This window comes from Myxocyprinus asiaticus, chromosome 48, assembly GCF_019703515.2.
Source record: "Myxocyprinus asiaticus isolate MX2 ecotype Aquarium Trade chromosome 48, UBuf_Myxa_2, whole genome shotgun sequence".
NCBI classification, from domain to species: Eukaryota; Metazoa; Chordata; class Actinopteri; order Cypriniformes; family Catostomidae; genus Myxocyprinus; species Myxocyprinus asiaticus.
Window position 1 is genome coordinate 18,786,397 of NC_059391.1, and position 24,896 is coordinate 18,811,292.

The following is a 24,896-nucleotide window of genomic DNA, read 5'->3' on the forward strand; positions in this document are numbered from 1 at the left end:
ATGAATGAAAAGCTCTTGCATGGCTCGCATCGCTCTCAATACAACCCTTATGGGATCCCTTGTCTTCTGCAATCTAAAACTGCTCCTCCCACACCAGCTTTGCTCCTCTCCACAACAGACTTCTATTACCAGATCATTTGGCAACAAAATCCCACTTATAATCCTAAAATCCATTATAAATCGAGTTGGAGAGAAACAAAGAAATAGGGGGAAAAGCAACAGTATTCTGCCAAAATGGCACAGACAGCAACTTTTGTATTTTGTTAGCTAATGAGATTGTAATATTTGTATAATCATATAAACAACCTGCATCTATATAGGCTTGCATATATAAATACATATGTTTGTATAAATGTACAAATATATACAGGTGCATCTCAATAAATTAGAATGTTGTGGAAAAGTTCATTTATTTCAGTAAATTCAACTCAAATTGTGAAACTCGTGTATTAAATAAATTCAATGCACACAGACTGAAGTAGTTTAAGGCTTTGGTTCTTTTAATTGTGATGATTTTGGCTCACATTTAACAAAAACCCACCAATTCACTATCTCAACAAATTAGAATACATCATAAGACCAATAAAAAAACATTTTTAGTGAATTGTTGGCCTTCTGGAAAGTATGTTCATTTACTGTATATGTACTCAATACTTGGAAGGGGCTCCTTTTGCTTTAATTACTGCCTCAATTTGGCGTGGCATGGAGGTGATCAGTTTGTGGCACTGCTGAGGTGGTATGGAAGCCCAGGTTTCTTTGACAGTGGCCTTCAGCTCATCTGCATTTTTTGGTCTCTTGTTTCTCATTTTCCTCTTGACAATACCCCATAGATACTCTATGGGGTTCAGGTCTGGTGAGTTTGCTGGCCAGTCAAGCACACCAACACCATGGTCATTTAACCAACTTTTGGTGCTTTTGGCAGTGTGGGCAGGTGCCAAACCCTGCTGGAAAATGAAATCAGCATCTTTAAAAAGCTGGTCAGCAGAAGGAAGCATGAAGTGCTCCAAAATTTCTTGGTAAACGGGTGCAGTAACTTTGGTTTTCAAAAAACACAATGGACCTACACCAGCAGATGACATTGCACCCCAAATCATCACAGACTGTGGAAACTTAACACTGGACTTCAAGCAACTTGGGCTATGAGCTTCTCCACCCTTCCTCCAGACTCTAGGACCTTGGTTTCCAAATGAAATACAAAACTTGCTCTCATCTGAAAAGAGGACTTTGGACCACTGGGCAACAGTCCAGTTCTTCTTCTCCTTAGCCCAGGTAAGACGCCTCTGACGTTGTCTGTGGTTCAGGAGTGGCTTAACAAGAGGAATACGACAACTGTAGCCAAATTCCTTGACATGTCTGTGTGTGGTGGCTCTTGATGCCTTGACCCCAGCCTCAGTCCATTCCTTGTGAAGTTCACCCAAATTCTTGAATCGATTTTGCTTGACAATCCTCATAAGGCTGCGGTTCTCTCGGTTGGTTGTGCATCTTTTTCTTCCACACTTTTTCCTTCCACTCAACTTTCTGTTAACATGCTTGGATACAGCACTCTGTGAACAGCCAGCTTCTTTGGCAATGAATGTTTGTGGCTTACCCTCCTTGTGAAGGGTGTCAATGATTGTCTTCTGGACAACTGTCAGATCAGCAGTCTTCCCCATGATTGTGTAGCCTAGTGAACCAAACTGAGAGACCATTTTGAAGGCTCAGGAAACATTTGCAGGTGTTTTGAGTTGATTAGCTGATTGGCATGTCACCATATTCTAATTTGTTGAGATAGTGAATTGGTGGGTTTTTGTTAAATGTGAGCCAAAATCATCACAATTAAAAGAACCAAAGACTTAAACTACTTCAGTCTGTGTGCATTGAATTTATTTAATACACGAGTTTCACAATTTGAGTTGAATTGCTGAAATAAATGAACTTTTCCACGACATTCTAATTTATTGAGATGCACCTGTATATATATATACACACACACACACACACACACACACACACATACACTGGCGGCCAAAAGTTTGGAATAATGTACACATTTTGCTCTTATGGAAAGAAATTGGGGCTTTTATTCACCAAAGTGGCATTCAGCTGATCACAAAGTATAGTCAGGATATTAATAACATTAAAAATTACTATTACAATTTGAAAAAAATGTTCAGAACTTCTTAAACTACTTCAAAGAGTTCTCATCAAAAAATCCTCCACGTGCAGCAATGACAGCTTTGCAGATCCTTGGCATTCTAGCTGTCAATTTGTCCAGATACTCAGGTGACATTTCACCCCACACTTCTTGTAGCACTTGCCATAGATGTGGCTGTCTTGTCGGGCACTTCTCACGCACCTTACAGTCTAGCTGATCCCACAAAAGCTCAGTGGGTTTAAGATCCATAACACTCTTTTCCAATTATCTGTTGTCCAACGTCTGTGTTTCTTTGCCCACTCTAACCTTTTCTTTTGTTTTTCTGTTTCAAAAGTGGCTTTTTCTTTGCAATTCTTGCAAGGCCTGCACCCCTGAGATTCTTTTTACTGTTGTACATGAAATTGGTGTTGAGCAGGTAGAATTCAATGAAGCTGTCAACTGAGGACATGTGAGGCATCTATTTCTCAAATTAGAGACTCTGATGTATTTATCCTCTTGTTTAGTTGTACATCTGGGCCTTCCACATCTCTTTCTGTCCTTTTTAGAGCCAGTTGCCCTTTGTCTTTAAAGACTGTTGTGTACACCTTTGTATGAAATCTTGGCAATTTCAGGCATTGTATAGCCTTCATTCCTCAAAACAATGATTCTGACAGGTTTCTAGAGAAAGCTGTTTCTTTTTTTTCTTTTTCTTCTTTTTTTTCTTTTCCTGTTCTTTTTTTTTTTTTTTTTTTTTTGCCATTTCTGGCCTAATATTGACTTAAAGACATGCCAGTCTATTGCATACTGTGGCAACTCAAAAACAAACACAAAGACAGTGTTAAGATTAATTTAATGAACCAAATAGCTTTCAGTTGTGTTTGATATAATGGCAAGTGATTTTCTAGTATCAAATTAGCAATTTAGCATTATTACTCAAGGATAAGGTGTTGGAGTAATGGCTGTTGGAAATGGGGCCTGTCTAGATTTGATCAAAAAGGTCTTTTTTAAAATAGTGATGGTGCTGTTTTTTACATCAGTAATGTCCTGACTATACTTTGTGATCAGCTCAATGCCACTTTGGTGAATGAAAGTACCAATTTCCTTCCGAAACAGAAAAATCTGTACATTATTCCAAACTGTTGGCCGCCAGTGTATATACATATAGTGTATGTATATAGATAGATAGATAGATAGATAGATGGAAAGTTGGATAGATGTATTGTTGAATTCCTATCAGCACTTCTATGGATTCAGTACCTCTGCTCAGATCTCTGATGGCTTTCCAACCCTTTCCATCAGAACTGTTGAAATGGGATCTGTAATCTACTCTCTACTCTTTCTATCGATGAAGAACAAAGCTAATCAACATCAAAAGATCTCCTCTCAAAAAGGACTGATGTGAGTACAAAGCAACCAGTTATACTGTAGAATGAGGTAATGATTTCATAAAGGGTAGAATTGAATGAACTGTCGAGTGCCTCAAATGGAAAACTGAACCAAATATATATTTAGTTATGTAAGAGCCACCATAATTCCAATTGTACACATTCAATGCACTTTGTGTTGTCTGTGATTGACAGTTTTAATCTCAGTTTCTTGATGGATTATGTAATGCCATAATCAGGAGCATGGATCCAATATCATTCTCAACAACCAGTCTACTCCTGTAATTGAACAGTGAATAGTGAGAGGCTTCAAAGTTCAAAGACTCAGGCAACTACAGTTCTATCACACTCCAAGGCAACATCATAAGACTTAAGTAGATTCTCTCGCCCATTCCCTCCTCTCATATTCTCATGTGCTATGTCGCTGTCCATGGTAGCTAATAGATTGAACCTCCACACAGACTCTCTTTGTTTTCCGACATAAACTGTTAATGAATGTGACGAGTTATACAAAGACTTAATTCAAAGCTGAGACAAGTGCAGATTGTTCTCCATCACATTATACAGGCTAATGAGATGTGTTGATTTCTCACCCCCTTTCCCCCTCTCTCTCTTTTTGGTTCTTTTCAATGGCGGTGTGGTGGCACATCTTGTGTTTTAATTAGCTCTCACACTTTGGAAGTGCCAGCCACTGGTGGACTCGGGGGGGGGGGGGTTCAAATTGCCCCCCTGGTGCCCCTATGTTAGAACAAAATACAGCAAAAGTGCCCTCTTGGATGCCCTTATGGTAGATAAAACATGATAAAGTGCCCTAATGGGCACCCTTCCAATGGAAAAATTGTGATGCAGTGCTATCCAAGGTGTCCCTATGTGCAAAAAACGTGATGAAGTGCCTTCTGGGTGCCCTTCCAGTGGAGAAAATGTGATGAAGTGCCCTGTGGGTGCCCTTCCAGTGGAGAAAATGTGATGAAGTGCCCTGTGGGTGCCCTTCCAGTGGAGAAAATGCGATGCAGTGCACAAATGGGTGCCCTTCCAGTGGAAAAATTGTGATGCAGTGCCCGCATGGGTGCCCCAATGTGTGAGGAAATTTGAGTAAGTGTCTTAGTGGGTGCCCTTCCAATGGAGATAATGTGATGCAGTGCCATGTAGGCTGCCCTACATGCTAGAAAATTAGTTGGCCTCTACATGCTCCTATATGCGGGACAATGTGCCCTCATGGGATGCCTCTATAGTGGAAAATGCCCTCCTGGTGCCCCTGTTTTTTATTTGTATTTTTTATATATCCTTTTAAAAAACAGTTTAGTGGCAACATGATTCTACATCAATTTCATTTCTGTTTGGAGCCAATAAATTCATCCAGACAGTTTTTAGAATCGTTATCATGTAGAAGTTAAAAAGCTAGCATGGAGAAGTTAAACATATCTTTAGAAATATATATATATATATATATATATATATATATATATATATATATATATATATATATATATATATATTTTAAACGGTCTGGATGAGTTTATTGGCTCTAAACAAATAGAGAGTGCAAATGAGGTAGAATCATCTCTTGGGTGGAGTACCCCTTTATTTTTGGTACAATCCTCACACACACACACACTCAGCCACACCCCCTTTATAATGTACAGGTGTCAGTGGGTTTAGTGCAGTCTGGGCTGTAACCTTCAATACAGTGTGTGAGGTAGGTTACATAGCAATATGTTTTACACATAGACCAACGGTAAGATTGCAGCTTACTAAAGATGCATTACTAATGTGTGTAGACTGCATTTTATGGTTTGTTTTGTTTTTTAAGCTGTATACCATGTGATGCCCAGATGGTCTTGCGTAGCATAGATTTTGAATTTATTCTATGCATGGAGATCGCCACACCTGTGTTCACTGAGACTGCAATTGCTTCTTCTGCACTCCAGAGAAAGGACCTTGATCTGTCAGTGTCATACACCATTGTGGAGGGGGTCATGGGAAGGGTAAAAGCAATGAGGAAAAATGAGGAATTCAAGGTCCTCTTTTCTATAGCCAAAAATCAAGCAGGAGCAGCTGGCATTTAGGTCCCTGATGAAATACCTGGACAAGCCAGACACAGAAAGGTACCTCAGAGGTTCAAGTACAGCTCCCAATCGTCTACAGAGGACCATCAAGTCCAGAGCTTGGAGGAGCACTACCGGGGAAAGGTGTTCCTTACTTTTATTGACATCCCCTCCAAGGAGCTAGACCGGAGATTCAAGGGGAAGGATGACACCCCAAATGGGGCAGTCTTATCGGGTCTTCACTTCCTAACCATCTCAAATCACTGGAAAGGCCTGACAGATGACAGAGCTCTCTATCAGTTAGAGATGTTTTTCAGTTTTATGATGTGGAGGAAGAAAATCTTGTCACTGAATTCAAGGTGTTCTATTCAACCTATGCTCTTCCAACCAGCAATGTGCAAGCTAAGGTGCCTTAAAGTCAACGATATGGACACAGTTTTCCCTACCCTGACTAAGCTCCTCAAAATATATGCCACATTGCCAGGGACAACCGCTTCAGTAGATCGGTCATTCTCTAAACTGTAGCTGATTAAGACCCAGCTCAGGAACAGATGTGGGGAAGGCAGACTCTCAGATCTTCTGCTGCTATCCATTGAGAGGGACATCCCAGTTGACCCAAATGAGGTCATTGATATTTACAAACATATGGCCAAAAGAAGAATTCTACTCTGATTCCACCACCCTGACTAAGCTCCTCAATATACAGCTCATTCTCAGTGACATCACTTGTGTGTGTGTATAAATGGTTAAATAGTTAATAGTTCCCTGTGTGTTTTTATCACAGAGGTGTAGTAGTTATACTTAAAATCTGAGTCACATAATATTTTGATATATATCTTAACCAGGGTTTGGAACTGTTTCACCATAAATGCATCACAAATTTCTGCTCACTGGTGTCCCACCACATGCAGCTGGTGCCCTTTATACCCTTGCCCCACAGACAGCCTGAGTCCGCCACTGATGCCAGCCATTCTCCTCAGAGTCAACAGACAAAGCTGTTCTCTGTGATAATGTAGGTTCTGTGTTTCCTGTTGGATTATTCATATGAGACTAATCTAGAGCCCAGTCATGTCTCTCTACAGCTATTCTGAAACAAAGAAATACGGTCAGCTCAGAGACACAGCTAAGCACTGTTCTTCTACCTTTGTGGGCAATTTAGCTCTGAACACTTTAGCTCTGTTTCAAAACTGAATGAGCTGCCTTTTATGACAGCATCTTAACTGTAATGGAACCTTGTAAGTGACTGATTTGGAACACTTTACATATGCATGGTACAAATACACAGGAGACTTGACACACTTGATTTCAATATATGCCTATGAGAGAAAATCTATAATATTTTAATCAGAATAAATATACATAGCACACAAATGTGGGGAACATTTTTAATTATTTTAAACTTTTATTATTGATGCTTTTCAGTATTGAATAAATTATATTTATAATCAGCTTTTCTCCCACTTCACCCGACCACCATCTTGGATTTGTTTTTTTCTATTATTTCTATTTTTATTTATTTTTTTCATATGAAATAGCCTTCGAGTTGGAAGCATGCTTATGATGCCTTAAAAGGATATGTCTTTGAGAAATGAAAATTCAGTAATCATACTCATCCTCATGTTGCACCCTCAAGAACCCATGAATAAACGGGCCTGTAAATGTGTTCAACATTCTTTCTTTCTTCCATGGAACACAAAAGCAGATGTTATTCTCAGTCACCATTCACTTTGATTGTATCAGGGTTCCTACCCTTTTTGACCAATGGATTCTCAAAATTTTTCAGTGGTTAGTGATTTCTGGATTTTTTTTTAGAATGATTATTAAAAATCATTTTGATTCAGACTGATTTGCTATTTAATCAATTAGACTGATTTGTGAACAATTTCGAAAAATTAACTGAAAAGAACGAATTCAAAAAAAGGATTTGCTCATAAACTGGACATCACTATGGCTTATGAGCAAGTTCAACTTTACACAAGCTCTAACTAAGAGCAACATTTAGGTAATGAAATATTTTAGAGCACAGTATAACTAGAAAAATATGCACAGTCACTATAGAAGTTTAATTGACATTAGATGTTTTTCCAATTTCATTTCCTGATATTTTATGAACTTGGGAACCGTGTTATATGGAAAAGTGAAATGTGAAACATTCTGCCTAAAAGCCAAAGTATACTTCAGGTGTCCACATTGCCGGCCACTCCACGTACAGGATGGGTGATGCACATTTTGTCATCAGCACAGTCCTCGTGGACTGACCGCCCGTGGCCCAGATTTTTCCGACCCGCAGACACTTTCCTTGTCTGTGCACATCGTCAGCACTTGTGCCTATGATTGACTGTACTAAAAGAGGATCACAAAGCAGTTGTTTTGGGCATGCATAGAACATGCACGGTTAGAAGAGTATACTTTGAAAGGTAACGTGGTCGACTGGGCGCGAGCCGATCCGGAACGCACAAAAACTAAGTATACCCGGGCAATAAGAGAGTTGTACATCTGTTTGTTTTTTGTTTTTTTTTTTTGTTTTTTTGACAGCTGGAGGGCATGTGCCCCCTAACAAGTCAATTAACAAGGAGCAAATATAGACATTATTTTGAGTTTGTTGAGAGGAAAAACAAAAGCTTTTCTCTGAAGTGTTTTAGAAAGTTACATCAATTGGTACTGTGATTACTTTTTCAATCAAGTAATCAGTAAAGTCAATAATCTAAAATTTCTTTTAGAGAATTAGATTACAGTAATTCTTTTATAATCAGATTCCCAACACACCCAACACTACTGCCTAAATCTCCTTGTGGAAGAGAAAAGTCATAGTTTTGAAACAAAAAGGCGAGTACTGTAAATGTTGACAGAATTTTCATTTTTGGGTGATCTATTCCTTAACACTGCCTATAATGGCAGCTCAACTAAGTTTTGGAACAGACCGTTTGTGTGTTCTGTTTAATCTTTATAGAACAAAAAGGGATTTTGTGCAGGGTTTTTGTTTAAAGACTAGTCTAATTTCAAAAAAGACCTTTAGGAAATACATTTTGGGAGATAAAAATTACACTGGTGTTATGAAGGGCGGTAATATTCAACATGAGCACATTACTGATTGTTTGTTGAGGAAGTTTATTAGATCTATTTAGAAACATGCTTAAAAGTGCTTCAAGAATCATTGAGCTTTTTGGTCAAAACTGCACATCTCACAGAACACATTTGTATGAAATGACAAAAAAATAATATAAATAACAGTATGAAACAAAAGCAAACATGATGTCCAGGACAGTTCAAGAGTCTTTAATGTTGTACATGTTGATGCCAGTGGCATTCACTCATGATTAAAGTTGTTCAATCCTAGCTGAAGGAAAAAGTGGGCTCACAACCTTCAGTAGCCACAATATGTTATACTGGGACGTTAAAAAGATCACATTGGCTGCTTGAAGAATGTTCCAGTAGAGATTTATTTGACAAAGCAGACTTATGTAACAGAACTTACCTCGCTCTACAAGACTAAATGGAATGTTCTGACATCTAGAGCATCGCCTTGACCATTATACCAATATATAAGACCAAAGTGTTATGATCAATGACAATTATGGACCCAAGGAAAACAAGGAAAGGAAAACAAGGAAACACAAGGAAACAGAAAAAATAAATAAAATAAAATAAAAAATAGGGGCCTTAGCCCAAACCAAGACACAAAGTCCTTTTTATGCTTTGCGATTTCAACCTTGGTTCTGATGTACATGCTTATGAAGTTGTTAGGATGGATCATCTAAGATCACATTGGAGGTGTAGGTTATAGCTGGGGACACCATGAACATATTCTGAAAATCAAAGCAATAACTAAACAAACAGAATGTCAGTGGCTGCTGCTAAGGAGATTGATGTTGTCGCTTCTATAGAAACAATTGCAGCATAATTAAAAGTTCATTACTAGAACAGCAGATTTCAATGTTGTATGCATCTTATTGCTGATAACACCACCCACCCAAGGCAGATGTTGCTAATGGATAATCAGCTCGCATATGGGTTTATTTTTGTCTCATCCAACCAAGTATATAAAAACAATAGATTCCAAATCTTTGGCCTCCAAAACCTGTGAATCACCTTGTAAGTCCTTTTAAGTCCAGTGAAACTCAATCACTGATGCTGGACAATCAAAGTCCCCTGCCAAAAGCAAATCCCTGTATTGGAAAATGTCCTATGAATGTAAAAATGCTACTTTCTCACACACAGAGCACTATAGGAGGTATTTGATGAAGTCTTCTACAGTCTTTCTACAGTACTGCAATTGCATTTATCTATTTGGTATATACATTGTTGTGGCTTTCTTTATGCAAATTCAGAAAATAAAGCCACCCACATGGTGAGAAGGCTGAGGATTTTCGATGTGCATACAAAATCCATGTAATAATCCATAAAAATGGCAGGCACACATGCTTTCCCTGTGTTGAAATGAGGTCATAAAGCTCTCAGCCTCCACACCTGTTATTCACCTCCCAACCTCCGTGCAAAGACAAAACACAGTAACTTTGCATTTTTGTCAAATACGACAGAATTTGTTTCTTAGACTCATGCCTAGAGACAGATGGGTTTGACTCAGCTATGCTCTGATTCAGAGAAAACAGTGTGAGTAAATTTGATAATACACATTTGGCTGGACAAACAAAATACTTTTAAGTCATTTTTCGCAGTGTCAATGATGGAACAGTTACTGCATTTTGGCTTTGTAGTCTAATGAGATAACCAGGTGATACCAAAATAAACATCATTCCAAAATAATTCATGTTTCATAAGTCAAAACCAAAAATCCATACATTCTACATGTAATACAGAGTCAAAACCACCATGCCACTAAATTATTATCAAAACCATAAAGTTAAAACTTCACAGTTAATAAACCAGCAATCATTTTAACATATTTAACTTCGGCTGAAGAAATGCATTTAAACTTAAATGGCAAAAGAAATACTTTCTTACTAAATTGATTCACATACAAATATTGAATGGAGTAAGAGCAAGTAGTCAGTGATACAGTTTAAGTACAAGGGCAAAACCTCGAAGTGCAGAAAGGAAAGTGAATGAAGGCTCATGCTGATTCAACAAACAAAAAACCTATAGAGTTAAAGGAATATTCCAGTTCAGTACAAGTTAAGCTCTATTGACGGCATCTATGGCATGCCATCGATTACCACAGAAAATGGCTTCTCATCCCTTAGTTTGTAATGACAAACAAAAATAGTGTTTAACATGGTCATGACAGGAGCTGGAAGACTGGATATAACTTTACACAGACAAGGTTGGTAAGTAATTCACACTAGTCGTATTTTAACACGGATGATGTTTACGTCTTGTGGCAATACTTTTGAAACAGTGTATTTTAACATTTATCCCAGTGCACTACCTTGACCCATAGACTTCCAATGTAAAAATAATACTGTATGTGCAAATACGGGTTTTGTGTTAATTCTGGAATCCTGTTTGAATACAGTGATTATTTTGGGGTTCTGTTTGGTGATGCTAGTGGCAAAGAAGTAATGCATTGCACCATTAATTAGATCTGAGCCTTTAACCAGTGAATTGCAAGCACAGTCACAACTTGTTAACTGTTTATTTGTTTTGCCAGGAATGAGCTTTGCAGAAAGATTTCACATAATGTATATGACATTGATTTACTCATGGAGCTCAGGAGAGCTCATCTGCTGTCTATGCACTTGGTGATCATCAATTGCACAGGATCTCCAAATGGAATTTATGATGTAATTCAGAGTTCTTTGATATTGCATTTGCACCTCCACATGCATTAGACTGAAGAAACAATGTGTGAATTTATAGCTGTTGATTTACTCTCTGTATCCCGTCAATCCACTGCAGTAAACAATGTGCTTAGTTTGATACACCAGACCTTAAGATATTGCCTAACATTTATAGGAACATCTTTTCTGCCTACAATCAGCTTTGTAATGTAAACCAGACTGAATCAGAAAGCGCTTGTCCCCCCCCCCCCCCCACACACACACACACACCCCTTTCTTAAAGGTACAGTGCATAATTTTTGTGGAGTTGCAAAAATAATGAGGTTTCGTCAAACACTGGCCCTGTCTTCCATCGTTCAGCCATTAGTTGAGCCAATGTCCCTACAGTATATTGGTCCACACAAACAAACAGAATCATGAGGCCAATTAAGCTTAATAAGTTGAAAATGTATAAGGTCATGTAAACACCTTAAATGGCTTTCCTTTATCGGGTTAAGGTCATAAACCATTTAAGCAAAAAACGATTAGCCAATTACCCCGATTTCGTGTTGCATGTAAACACCATTACTGCCATTTTACCAGCTTATCCAATGTGCACAAGTTTTGTATTGATGTGCATCTAAACAAACTCAATGTTGAAGCACCTTAGAGCCACAGTATACACTTTTCAGCAGGGCCCTAACCACCATAACATTTAGGGGGCATGTCCCCCAGTATTAAGAACATTGGTTGATAAATATTGGGGTGTCAATGGCAGATTTTGTTATTTTACATTTGGTACCCCACAAAAAAAAAAAAAAAAAAAGTTAAGTCCTTACTTCTAAGGAAAATCAACCTACGAATGGCCTACGTCTAGGCTTAGTTCAACATGAACTCATTATTCCTTGTAGGAGAACTTGGCCACAGCAACCTAACTTCAAAATGTGCAAGATTTCCAACATGATTATTTGTTCATTTATTCTCAGCATCTTTATTTTGACAATGAACCATGTGCTATACACACATCAACTTACTCATACAAGTCCGATGAATTATGTCATAATGCAGTGGACACAGACTCCCACCTGAAGGAACCCAGCTGCTCTGACAGACCGAGTTCGGCAGTGATAATTTATTTTTTAACCTCATTACGGATGACACAAATGCCTCCTTTAGCAAAGGGACTGTTGCCATAGTAACAGAGTGCAGCAATGGCACATTAACCTCTTAAGGGACATGCCCTTTCAAAGTTCTTACACTATTATACACATGGTCACCAATCACTACAAGACACTTAAGGCCTCCATGATGTAATATGTCAGTGTACTGGCAACATGATGTCATTGGGCAATGATGGCAGAATGAAATAGATTGTCTACAAAATACATGTTGCTTTTTGGGAGAAATTTGTGTAATTCTACAAAAAAGAAATAAAATGTGATTTGTCTATGTGATGGATCTTATAGATAGAGTGTTAGCATCTTTATATGTAGTGTAGTTGGTGTCCCAACTTTATTGTGTAAGGGAGGTGAGTTTGAAGATGATCCCTTGACTGGTTTGTACAGAGCCAAAGACTATAATAATCATGTGATTACAGTGATGATAACAAAGGTGCCCTCTGGCATTTGGAAAAAAGTGTTGATCACTTAAAAGTACTTTTGACCGAGATAGATTGGGTCATGCATGGTTGTTTGCCCCGTCTTTGATCGTATTATCAAGTTATAAAGATTTATTTCTTTGTATCATGTACTGAAAGTGAATAGTAACTGAGACAAACATTCTGCCTAAAATTAACTTTTGTGTTCCACTGAGAATTTTCATTTTTGGATGAATTATCCCTTTAAACAAGCACAAACCTTGCTTTCAAACGAATGGTTTGAGTCAGTATGTTAATGTGTGTATGGCACATGGTTCATTTTTTAAACAAAGATGCTGAAAATACATGTTGATTATAACTTTTTTAAGTACTATGGTTGCTGTGGTGTTTTAATATTTGGCAGGTTAGGAATAAATAAACATTTTCTTGTTCGTATAGGAGGAAGATTATTATCTCTAAAAATGGTGTAACTATTAAAAGATCTATTCATGATGTACCTATGGCTACAATTCTTTGTATTTCTATGGCAACACTTTTCAACAAGCTCTGAACCTAAATTCCTCCTAAGAAATAACCAGATTCCTCAAAAAAGACCCCTCTCTAAATGTAAAAACAAAAATATCAAGTGAAGTCTTACTTAAATAATTTTCAGACTAATACTGTTACCTTTTAAAATGTCACCTCAACCACCTGTACTGTGGCAATATGTTGGCATTTGCAAAATCTCTCAAGGATGCGCCATAAAAGGCATTGCCAACAATATAATACATGCTAACTGAAAGCTTGTATTATATTGTTATGGCTGAGTCAACAAAAAGGAATGAAGTGATAATAGAATAATTGAAAAGCTACCTTGTAATGATAGCAATAGTTTATAACTTGTGATTTATGTGGCAAGATGGTCTAAACTCCCTCTGAACAAAAATGTTGTAAAAAAAAAAAAAATAAAGAATAAATAAATAAATAAAAAAGACAGCCAAACAGGGTAATATCATCTCCAAATATCCCAGGTAAATTCCTCTTGTTCCATTGGAGGTTGAGCACCAAACACTTTATTAACGTCCAGCCTCACATTCAATTTACTCTGAAATCACTCAGTTCCCATCACTGAAACTTCCCTAAAAGTCTTTAAGATCATTTAACACAAATACAGAGAGAGTCCCTGATGGGTATTTTAAAAGCTAGATCACACATTTTGTCAAAAGACAGATTTGTGAATGCAGATAGAAAACAGCATTGATTTAAATTATTTTAATTTATGGTTCACAGTTCAGTAATATAGCAACACAATTAAAAAATTTTTCTTGATCTGTGGAGCTGGTGATTGTGATGCTCAGTGGGATTCAATATGATGGAGTACAAAGACATGCTAGGAAAAGTCAACACATGAATAAAAGATGCCTCAACTATGGTGGCATTCACAGAGAAGAGCAGCAGGAAAGATTCAACTGTCCCCCGCCTACTTTAGAACACTTACAGTTAATCTTTAACAGAAGTCAATTCCATACAATGACCTGTAAAAACAGCATGATGTGCCATTGTTAGAAACTGATGCATACGTGTACACTACTTTTTAATTGTTGATAAATATTAAACATGCAGTAGACAAATGTCTTTGAAGCTTGGGACATGTTTAGCTGTTTTATCAACATCTTGCACCATGAGCACTGTGCTTGTAACACACTCTTAAAGATGTAGGAGTTTTTAACAGAACAAAATATAATAGAGTAAACTAGAAAATAATAGAATACAGTAGATCCGAATAGAACAGAACCAAATATAACAAAGCAGAATAGAATCAAAGAACTTAAAACAAAATAGAACAGAAAACAAAACAGAGCAAAACAGAGTAGAACATAGCAGAAAAGAACAAAACTAGAATAGAACAGAACAGAAAAAAAGAGAGAGAAAAAAACACAACAGTGGAGTAAAATAGAGTAGAGAAGAATGCAGTAGAATGGAACAGAACCAAACAACGGAACAGAATAAACAGAACAAAACAGAATACAGTAGACTACATCAGAATAGAATAGAATATTAACCAGAATTAATATAACAACCTTGGAATATAATATAATATAATATAATAAACAAAGACTTAAAAAAAGAACACAACAAAATGGAGTAAAATAGGTTAGAATAGAGCAGAGCAGAAGAGAACATAACAGAACCAAACCAAACCACAGAAAATAAAAAAAACAAATTAGAATACAGTAGACTAGAACAGAATAGAATAGAGTAGAACAGAACCATTTAGAATGGAACGGAACAGAATAGAATAGAATAGAATAGAATAGAATAACAGACCTGAAAACAAAATACTAAAGAAAACAGAATAAAGCGAAAATAACACATGAAAAAATGAGCAGGACAGAGCAATACAATTTTTTTTTTTTTTTAGGCCTACATAACACAACAGACTGGAATAAAATAGTTTAGAATATAACAGAATAGAGTAGGACAGAACAGGACCAAACAACAGAACAGAATAAAACAGAACAAAATAGAAAACTTTACACTGCAACAGGACTAGGACATATTTTAAGGGCTTATTCATTTTTACATTAATTGCTAACATTCAGAATAAAGCACAATTAAGCATAATTTATAGTATAGATGCATTGTAAATCAATTACTTTCACAGCCATAAAAGTATCATAGCCTTTCCCTCCTAAGTTATGTCTTCTAATAATGATGCAGGCCTTGATGTGCTGTTCTGCTCTATACTATGTGCCTGCAATCAAGGATGCAGTTGAAGCCATTACAATAAGTCTATAGAGAATTACACAAGCTTGGTGTGATCAGCTTGAAAAAGTGGTGGGAGATCCATTGTATTTGCATTTGAATAAATTAATAAAACAATGGAACCGTTAAAGTGAAATTAAGTCTGCTTTCTTGTGCCAAAAAGAAACGTTCTCCTCTGTGCTTTACTCAAAGGCCAGCAGCTGGCTGAGTGAAAAGAATGTAACATGCTCAGCAACATGTCTTACCATGTCTGGACATGACATTGATTTTTAAAGACATTAATGACATTAAAGACTGAAGCCCTCAAGAGCAACGGTGAGCTCTAAGGACCAGACACAACAATGAAGGTCAACTGATTTATAAAGTGAGCACATGAACGCAGGACTCACAACATTCATAAAGCATAAAATCATAGACCATTTTATAGGGATTTTCGGATATGGATGTTTCTACCGATAGACCAGCCACAGTCCATTCACTGGCTGTCTGATGCATACTGCTTACAAAAATGGCTAGAACTGGCTGAAATCACCAGTTTGTTTATGACTGTTAAATACACGTCACATACTTTAGGAGTATGCCCACTACACCGAGGCCAATTGAGGTCCGATTAACGTGTATGTATGATGGACGAAGCATAGCTACAATTGCATTATCTAGCTCTGTTAGTTCGATTTCACTCAGATATGACCAGAACAATTTCAGTCAGGCTGAAGCATTCACATGATATTTTAGAAAGACTAATTATTGTTTTAGTCCTTCTGAAATCGAACTTTTACAATATGATCACACAGGAAGCCAGCATGTTGTTTCAGAGAGTTCCGGTACCCTAGGATCGGCCACATTATGCTGACTTACTGATAAGCGTTATCTCCTGACAGACATATTTGCTGTGGCTCAGTGCGTTTACCTTCTCTTGTGGTGCAACTGGATGCACATCAGCAGTGTGGGAGACCCAGGTTTGGATCCTATGATGAAACCAGGAAGTAATCGTGACGAGCATGATTCAGAGGTTGCATTTTCCCCACTAACATAAAATGTTTCTCCACTGATGGTTCGGTTTAGGCTTGGGGTTTGGGTTGGCAGGTACAGTTTACTAAACATGCATTCCTCTCACTGTATTACAGCCTGAAAACAACTCTCTTCAAAACTCACTTTTGGCCCCCCTCCGTGGACAAAATGGAGCTCAAATGTGCCCATTCGCCCAACAACACTTACCTCTTTGGTCACTGGGAGCAGCGTTGAAAGAGAAAAGTCAATCTACTGTTTTTGATTTCACTGTGAGATCAGTCTGAACTTTTGAAATGCATTTAAACATACTGAATGAGCACATATGAGGTAGAACTATTAGTTCGCTGAATTTGCCAAAGTTTGCCAGGTGGCATCAAATATTTGAAGGATACTTACTCGTTGTCTAAAACAACGTTTTAGATTAGGCTTTAGAATCGAAGAGAGCTCAATCAAAACAAAATCCTTCATATTCCTTTCCAAGTCCTTAAGAGGAAACAGTTCATACTCTGCAATTCAAACCACCTGAGCCCCCCCAACATGAGGGCTGAAGATACCGCTGTCAGCATTGTTTTACTGACCACTTTAATCACAGATAACAGCACAAACATTCAGAGAGACTTTGTGCGACATACAAAGACAAATCAACCTGAATTTGCAATATTTCATCACTTAGCAGAAACACACAAACCCAGCTTTGAGAAAAACAGATTTCCTTTTTTTGCTTTGGGCTGTTTGTGGGGAGCACATTCTGAATAACAAGATATGTACAAGAATTTACTTAAAAGCAGGATTGCATTCTGTTGTTCTCAAACATTTAAATGGCCTTCTGTCCAATGCCTGAAAGATTAACATATCAAATGCTCTTCTTGTGAAATGTGTAGTGACATTTGAAAATCCTCAATGCTAATTTTGCTTCCCTCATTCCTTAAAAAAAATCAGTCTGCTCACATAAGTCTCCAGAAAATTACTCTTGCAAACTCAGGGATATACAGTAGATATAAATGCATAGCATGTATTTTTTTTAGATGCCTATGTCGCCAGTCCTGCTTGACCCGCTCTGAACGGGATTCAAACCAGCATCTCCGGCATGGGAGGCAGGCACGCTAACGAGGAGGCTAATGGCTACAGTCTTTAGCATCAGTCGCTAGTGCGCCTCTTGAGGCCAGGGGAGTGAGGTTTACACATACCACACAGCTATCAAGTACCAGTTGGCTCCCGTTACACATATACATGCACAGCATGTACTTATTTATTTTTTAACGTGTTTCATGGGTTGACAACATATACATACTTTATTCTCTGCTTTATGGTCTTCCCACAATATGACCATTATGTTCCCATGGTTCCCAGCATTTCAATAATGATGTGATTGCCCCTCCCACCTGCATCCCCAATAGACTATTTATTGTTACATTTTCTCTCTCTCTCTCTCTCTCTCACACACACACACACAGGCTCACAACTGCATCTACCAACACACCAAGAGTGACGTCAGTATATGGCTCTTTTAAAGTAAGGGTCACAACCTCTAGAATCTATCCCTCACAGGTTTGTTGTCATTCCCATTAAAAATCAAAGATTGCGCTAGCGTGAATAAGGTCTATTGACCTGTTTCATGTGACATCACTGTATGACAGCGCCGCCATGTTTGTGACCAATTTTCCATGAAACTTCATTGTGCTGCGCTGTGAGATGTGAGAAAAACCATATTCAGGAGTTAAAAGGAGCTCTTACATTCATATCACAGACGTGTTTTAATACTGTGACTAAATTAAACCAGAAAACAACACAAAAACATTGTTACTTCTGAATGAGAGATGTTTACGCCAGTGATGTACCAGCGAACGGAGATGAATCGTGGATAAAATATCTTTAAATGTCCGTGAAAGATAAATTTGGCAATATCTGTGCTGTCTTCAGACCTGTATGAACTTTTCCTGGGACTAAGCATGGATCAAAAGCAATTTTTGATGTTTTTCTTGATATCGTTTTTCGGGTGTTTTTCTATTCACCGCCATTATTTCCTCCCACTGATGTTCACAAATATGGCAGTTGCGGGGAAAAAGTGTCAATAGTAGCAGAACTCTTCTAAAAGAATCTCTGATGGTAGGATTATTATTTTTCACTAATTCAGTCATCCATGCACGCGCAATAGAAGGCCTCGGCACGTGTTACCATGACTACCAAGCTAAGGTGTGTTTGGTTTCACCCAGTTTAATTAATTTCTGTGCTCAGTAATGCTAGCTCGAGCCATGATGTGTTCCAACAAGAAATCACTCCCATCATGTTTCGGAAGTCGGTAAGCCTCTTGTGTGTTTAAATATACAGCTTTACCTCACACTTGTCAAGCTTAATAACCGTAGGAGTTTCATACAGTTTAAAAGCTGCACAGTGTAAAGTTGAAACCTTAATAAATATATTATGTGCTATCATTGCAGCAGCTCAACACTTGAGCTCAGTGAGTAGGCTACTTTACTCTTTGGTAAAACATAACACTAAAGATTACACATCCTTACTGGATACAGTCATCAAACTATATATGGCTATTGCTAAAAATGCTCTTGATTTCTAATCCAGTTTAAAAACACAGAGCAACACCTCAGAGTGAGATATTTCTAAACTATTTTAAGCCAATTAACTGTAACGCTGTAACCTACAGTACATCAGTTGGGCAGAACTATCATCGTCACATTGTAAAATGTGTTTTTCAATGATTTGTTCGCTAACTATGAATAACTTACTGAACACAATCAGGATCATGGCTTTTATAAGATATATGAAGCACTCATCCTGGATGCATAGGCCAACTTGAGTTTGCAGCCTGCTTGAATTGTAAACTCGTGATGCCACTTGGTGGCAAACTGTGGCATTTTACATGATTGGTTCACACAACTTCAGTCACTGTCTCCCCCTAGTGCATATACAGGGAAACTGTCCTAGTTAAAGCACAAATGAAACAGGTTAAGAACAGTGTGGTGTTTTCAACTTTTACAGACCCAGAGGCCGCCACTTTTTAAATCTAGATTTTCTAGGCAACAGTTTGTTATAACTCTAATCACTTGAACAAACATGATTACATTTGCAGTAATAATGCTTAACAGATCATTAAAGTCATTCAAAGATCTCAACAGACCATTAAACCTTGACTTTTCTGTGTTTTTAAAAATGTTCTGTCCTTGTTTAGGAGTAAATTACTTCTTTAAAGGAGTATTCCGGGTTCAATACAAGTTAAGCTCAATTGACAGCATTTGTGACAATGTTGATTACAACAAAAAATTATTTCAACTCACCCCTCTTTTTCAAAAAAAAAAAAAACAAAAAAAAAAAAAAAAAGAAAAAGAAAGAAAAAAAAAGAAGAAAAAAGAAAAATCAAGTTATAAGTGAGGCTCTTACAATGTAAGTGAGTGGGGCCAAGTTTTGGAGGGTTTAAAAGCAGAAATGTAAAGCTTATAATTTTATAAAAGCACTCATTAATTCTTCTGTTAAAACTTGTGTATTATTTGAGCTGTAAAGTTGTTTAAATTGTATACTTTTGAAACAGTGGGTGTTTTTTTTAACATTTACGGATTGCCCCATTCACTTCCATTGTAAGTGGCTCACTGTAACCTCGATTTTTGCCCCCTTTTTTTAAAGAAAATGTGAAATAATTTTTTTGTGGTAATCAACATTATGCCAAAAATGCTGTCAATTGAGCTGAAATTAAATTGAATCTGGAACATTCTTTTAATTTACCAATTTTAGAAAAACATTTTTAAGTATATAGATTTTTTTTTGTATTTAAAACAAACAAACAAACAAACAAACATATGTTACATGGACCCTTGGGGGCCACAAAATACTCCCCCCCCCCCCAACCTGGAGTTGTTTATATAAAAAAAGCAAAACCCAATAAATATGTAGTCACATAAACTTTTATTGTAAAGGAGATTTATTCCAAAATAGTAGAATATTGTAGAGTAAGTGGTGAGTGGAGAGTACAGAAAGAAACAAGAAAGGAGAGAGAGAGAGAGAGAGAGAGAGAAAATGGAGAAAATCCACACAACTTTGGCAATACTTTCTGAAGCTTGAATATATCAAAATTCCACAGCAAAAGTATGAAAATGTCTAATTTAATCGTTTCTGTCCATACAGATGAGTTAATATTTCACATTAGACTCTTATACACCTAACAAAGCAATAAAAAGTCACAATCTATTTTCAAATTAGTTGATTTACCCAAGGAGTACATTTTAGTACGATTTATAAAATAAAACAAAAAAAGTTGAATGGTTATGCTTACCTGTGCTTTTTAGTTCAGGAGTATAATGTCAAACTATTCACAGCCCAATGTTTTACACTTTCTAAGTCTGATTTTGCTTGTATTCATCTAGATTTTTACTCAAGAACTAAGAATGCTGTACCAATTGCACAGCCCAGGGAATAAAATCAGCCCATCCTCACAAGCGCTTGCTGTCTGAATCAATTGGACATCGATTGTGGGTGACCCACCTTGATATCACTCGATAGGGTGGAGCGATGTGGCTGTTTCTGACCTCGGATTAAAGGCAGGGATAAAAGAGAAATGCTGGATGTAAACTTGCTGGTTTGCCAGTCCTAAATCATACCATGTTTACCTTTAAAAAACAATAGACCATTTTGGATGCAGACAACCATGTTTTGTTTACAGCAAATGCTACCTTTATACATATATTGCAAATCCTCTGACATCACTATACCCAAAGATGGGATGCAAATATAATGAATGAAAGGCAAATGTAATTATTGTTTAGTGTATGCTTGTGAAGTTGTTGGTTATACATTAATACAGTATATACGCCTGCTAAGAAGGCAACTAAAACTAATCACAGATTACAGGCCTGGTCCACGTGTGTGTTACTCTAAATTCCTACAAGCTGTAACTGTGGAACACACACCCTCACCAGCCCTGCTACATTGGTTCTGCCCTATTCAGCCTCTTTAAGGCTGAGTGTATGTGTATGTTGGGGTGTGTGTGTATTACAGTGATACAGAGTCACTTTTAGCACGGGTGCACATTGCAAGCGCGGATCTCCGTCCTGTTTTTGCAGTTGTTGGGCTGTGATCCTTTGCCTTTCTTCTTCACGACCATCACACGCTCCTGCATACCCCCACCGCACAGCTTGGTACATTCTGTCCAGCTGGACCATGGGCGTATCGGACAGCCTGTCAGAGGAGAGTAAAAGGAAATCAAGGGGGTGTCATTGCACAGTTCTACAAAGATGGAATATACAAGGGGCCATTTACAAAAATTTAAGGCCGAAACATTCTTTACTCAAGTACACGAACGCAGATGCTTCTTGCTACACAAGCTTGATTTTGTACATTGTAGCATTCCAAATGTGTCAGACTGCAATTCATAACACAACGCAAGTATGCGTTGCATTCTTAATGTTGCCACAAGAGGCGCTATAGCGGACATAGTGTGAATTGTCCACTTCTATGGTGAATTTTATTTTTAAGTTAACTACTGTCATGGTAGAGCAACAGATTGAAGAGAATATTGTGGAGCAAGTAAGGTAGAGTCAATAAATGTATAGCAAATTGCCAAAATAATAACATATACAGTTTAGATCTTTGCTATTCAATGTTGTGTTAACGGAGAATTTGTAAGTGGGGAGAATGTCTGCACAGCTGAGATGATGCAGGTGAGAAATAAAAATGCACATATCTCTGTTGCCAGATTTGTGCTGCTTGCATTGCCATAAATGGTGCAAAAACATTCATGTCCCACTTGCTTATAGTTTCTGTCAGCCTTTGTGCAAACTTGATTCATTTTAAGGTGGTTTACAAGAATTTGGGGGACGATAATCTGACGTAGTGCGAGCTGCGAGGGGATCATCTGTGTTCCGCGACTGCTATCGGGCCAAAAACAAGTTCGAAACAGCTGAGCACCGGTATACTGTCTGAAAATATTTAGACACTGGCTTGGTGCTGTGGGAGGCTTTCAGAGGAGCATTTGAATATGAATTAAATACGCACTAGACTACATGTAAAACCTTAACTAATGTGTTATTAAAATGTGTTATCAATGACTTCATGCCTCATTCTATGAGTAGAATTCACACGAGATCAGTAAAAGAAACTGTTTAAACCACTCAACAATTATTTAAATTAATATATATGCAGTAGATAATGTGTAATTTGTCATATTTACATTCTGCATTCATGGTGATAATGCGCTAACATGTGGCCATAATATGCGCCGATTACACTCTGTTCTTGTAATTTATAATGACATTGATACTACTGCAAAGGTGGGGGTATAAGCGTGTTAATTGCCAGAATACAGACAAAAGAGTGATGATAAGAGTGGCATATCTCTCTATGGGCAGATATGCAAATGGCCTTTCAGCTGCAGATGGCAAATGAGTGAAGCAGCATATCAAACGGCAAAGTGAATTACTTATTTTAGTAGATTTGATTCCTTTTGTAGACAAAAAAAATCGCATGACATTCTTGGAAAATCTATCTATGCGAACGATCGTAAATATGTAGGTAAGTTTGCACTAGCTTGCTAATAACTCTGCACACCTGTGTATACATGTTAAGTAAGCTCCAGGTCACACCTACCAATGACGTGGACCAATGGCAGTAAGAAGGTGTTTAGCAGGCGGTACAAAGTTTTACTGAAAGTCTGTGGTGGTAAGCTGGTTCGAACCACCAAAATGAACTCAAAAAACACCTTCGTTTGGGCAGATTTTGTTCTAAATGATGTCACACCCATTCGTTCTTCGATTTCCTATGAAGTGCACTGAGGATGCTCATCTAAAGATGTGTTCACAGATTCAAAATCAAAGTACTTCCCGAGAACATGGTGAAAGATCAATTGTCAAGACCTCACAAATGAAGACAGAGATTATCCAGTGTCCTCTGCAGCTGATGGGTGACAGCGCAGTTATAGTTGATGTATGAGTATGAGTGTGTGTGCTTTGTGACCATGCCAGACATTTGGCTACGAATAAAAGGCAAGACCATAGAGACATCCCTGTACAATGAGCGTGGGACATTATCAACAACGCCATCTGTGACTGCACTGAATCACTTCATCATACACTAACAATAAAGTGTGTGTGTTTGTGTGTGTGTGTAAGAGAAAAATGCTTCTAATCTCAGAGAGTGGCTGAGCTTTGAAGGATATGCTGTATTGATTCCTTTGGAGTAAGAGCAATAGGGAGGATTTAGAGGGAGCTTAAAAGATCAATTTGATCGATAGGTGGGTAATAGCAACAATATCAGAATTTTCCGGGGAATAATAAACGTAGTAAAATGGTACATAATAACAGTCAAGAGTGCTATTTGGAAAACACTACACTGTGACTCATGTAACTCCTTGGGTAAAAAAGAAAAAAGTCTGAATGTTAGTCTCAGTCACTATTCACTTTGATTGCATCATTTTCCCATACAATAAAAGTGAACGGCAACCGAGACTAACAGTCTGCCTAATATCTCCTTTTGTATTCCATTAAAGGGAGATAGTCATATGGGTTTGGAAGTTGGAACAACCATAAGGGTGAGTGAATGATGACAGAAATTTAATTTTTGGATGAACCTGTTGATGGAGCTGAAAATACTGTAGTAAAAAGGTGTGAACCTGATCTCTCATCTGGCACAGATTCTCGGATCTGTTTCCCTCTCCTCTTGTCTGAAGCCTCCTGTCTCTTTTTCTTGTCACTGACGCGGGAGCCTCTGGAGCACTTGCGGATCTTGCATTTCTTCCTCTGGACGGTCTCCGGACAGGGCATGCCTCCAAACTGAGGCTCTAGCTTGACCATCCGCGAGCGAATCATGTGACCTTTCCCGCAAGACTTATTACACTCAGACCACGCTGACCACTCTGACAGCATGCAGTCCGTAGCTATTGGGAGGATGGAGTGAGAAATAAGCACTTTACTTTTCTGTGTATTTGTGAGTTTATCTAGGTATGTATGTGCGTTACTCACGGCACTCGGGAAGCATGCACTTTTCAACCTGCTCGAGCTCATCTGGGCACAGGCTGGGATCTATGGGCGTCTTCAGCATGCGCTGACGGGAACGCATGCCAATACCACAAGACACACTGCACTCTCCCCAGTCTGACCACGGAGACAGCATACACACCACTGCATCTACACACACAAAGTTAATACAGCGTTAGGGGCCGTTCAGACCAAACGCATTCTTGCGCTAAAAAAAGTTAGACACAGAGCCATGAATGGAACAGAATGCAGTTTTCGAGAAACGTTTTTTAAAATTTGCAATGACACTTCTGAAAAAACAGCGAGTGAA

The 24,896-nt window shown here is 37.9% G+C and overlaps 1 protein-coding gene across 1 annotated transcript in view; it reads right to left on the reverse strand.

The window, feature by feature from the left end:
- Nucleotides 1–20,508: 20,508 nt before the first annotated feature.
- Nucleotides 20,509–24,896, reverse strand: part of LOC127437585 (spondin-1-like) — a 102,785-nt gene continuing 98,397 nt past the window's right edge. The window contains exons 14-16 of the mRNA XM_051692607.1: nucleotides 24,572–24,736; nucleotides 24,223–24,486; nucleotides 20,509–21,794 (exon numbers count right to left, since the gene is read on the reverse strand). Coding sequence (XP_051548567.1) covers nucleotides 21,631–21,794; nucleotides 24,223–24,486; nucleotides 24,572–24,736 — 593 coding nt within the window. The 3' untranslated portion in view covers nucleotides 20,509–21,630. The remainder of the gene's footprint in view (nucleotides 21,795–24,222; nucleotides 24,487–24,571; nucleotides 24,737–24,896) is intronic.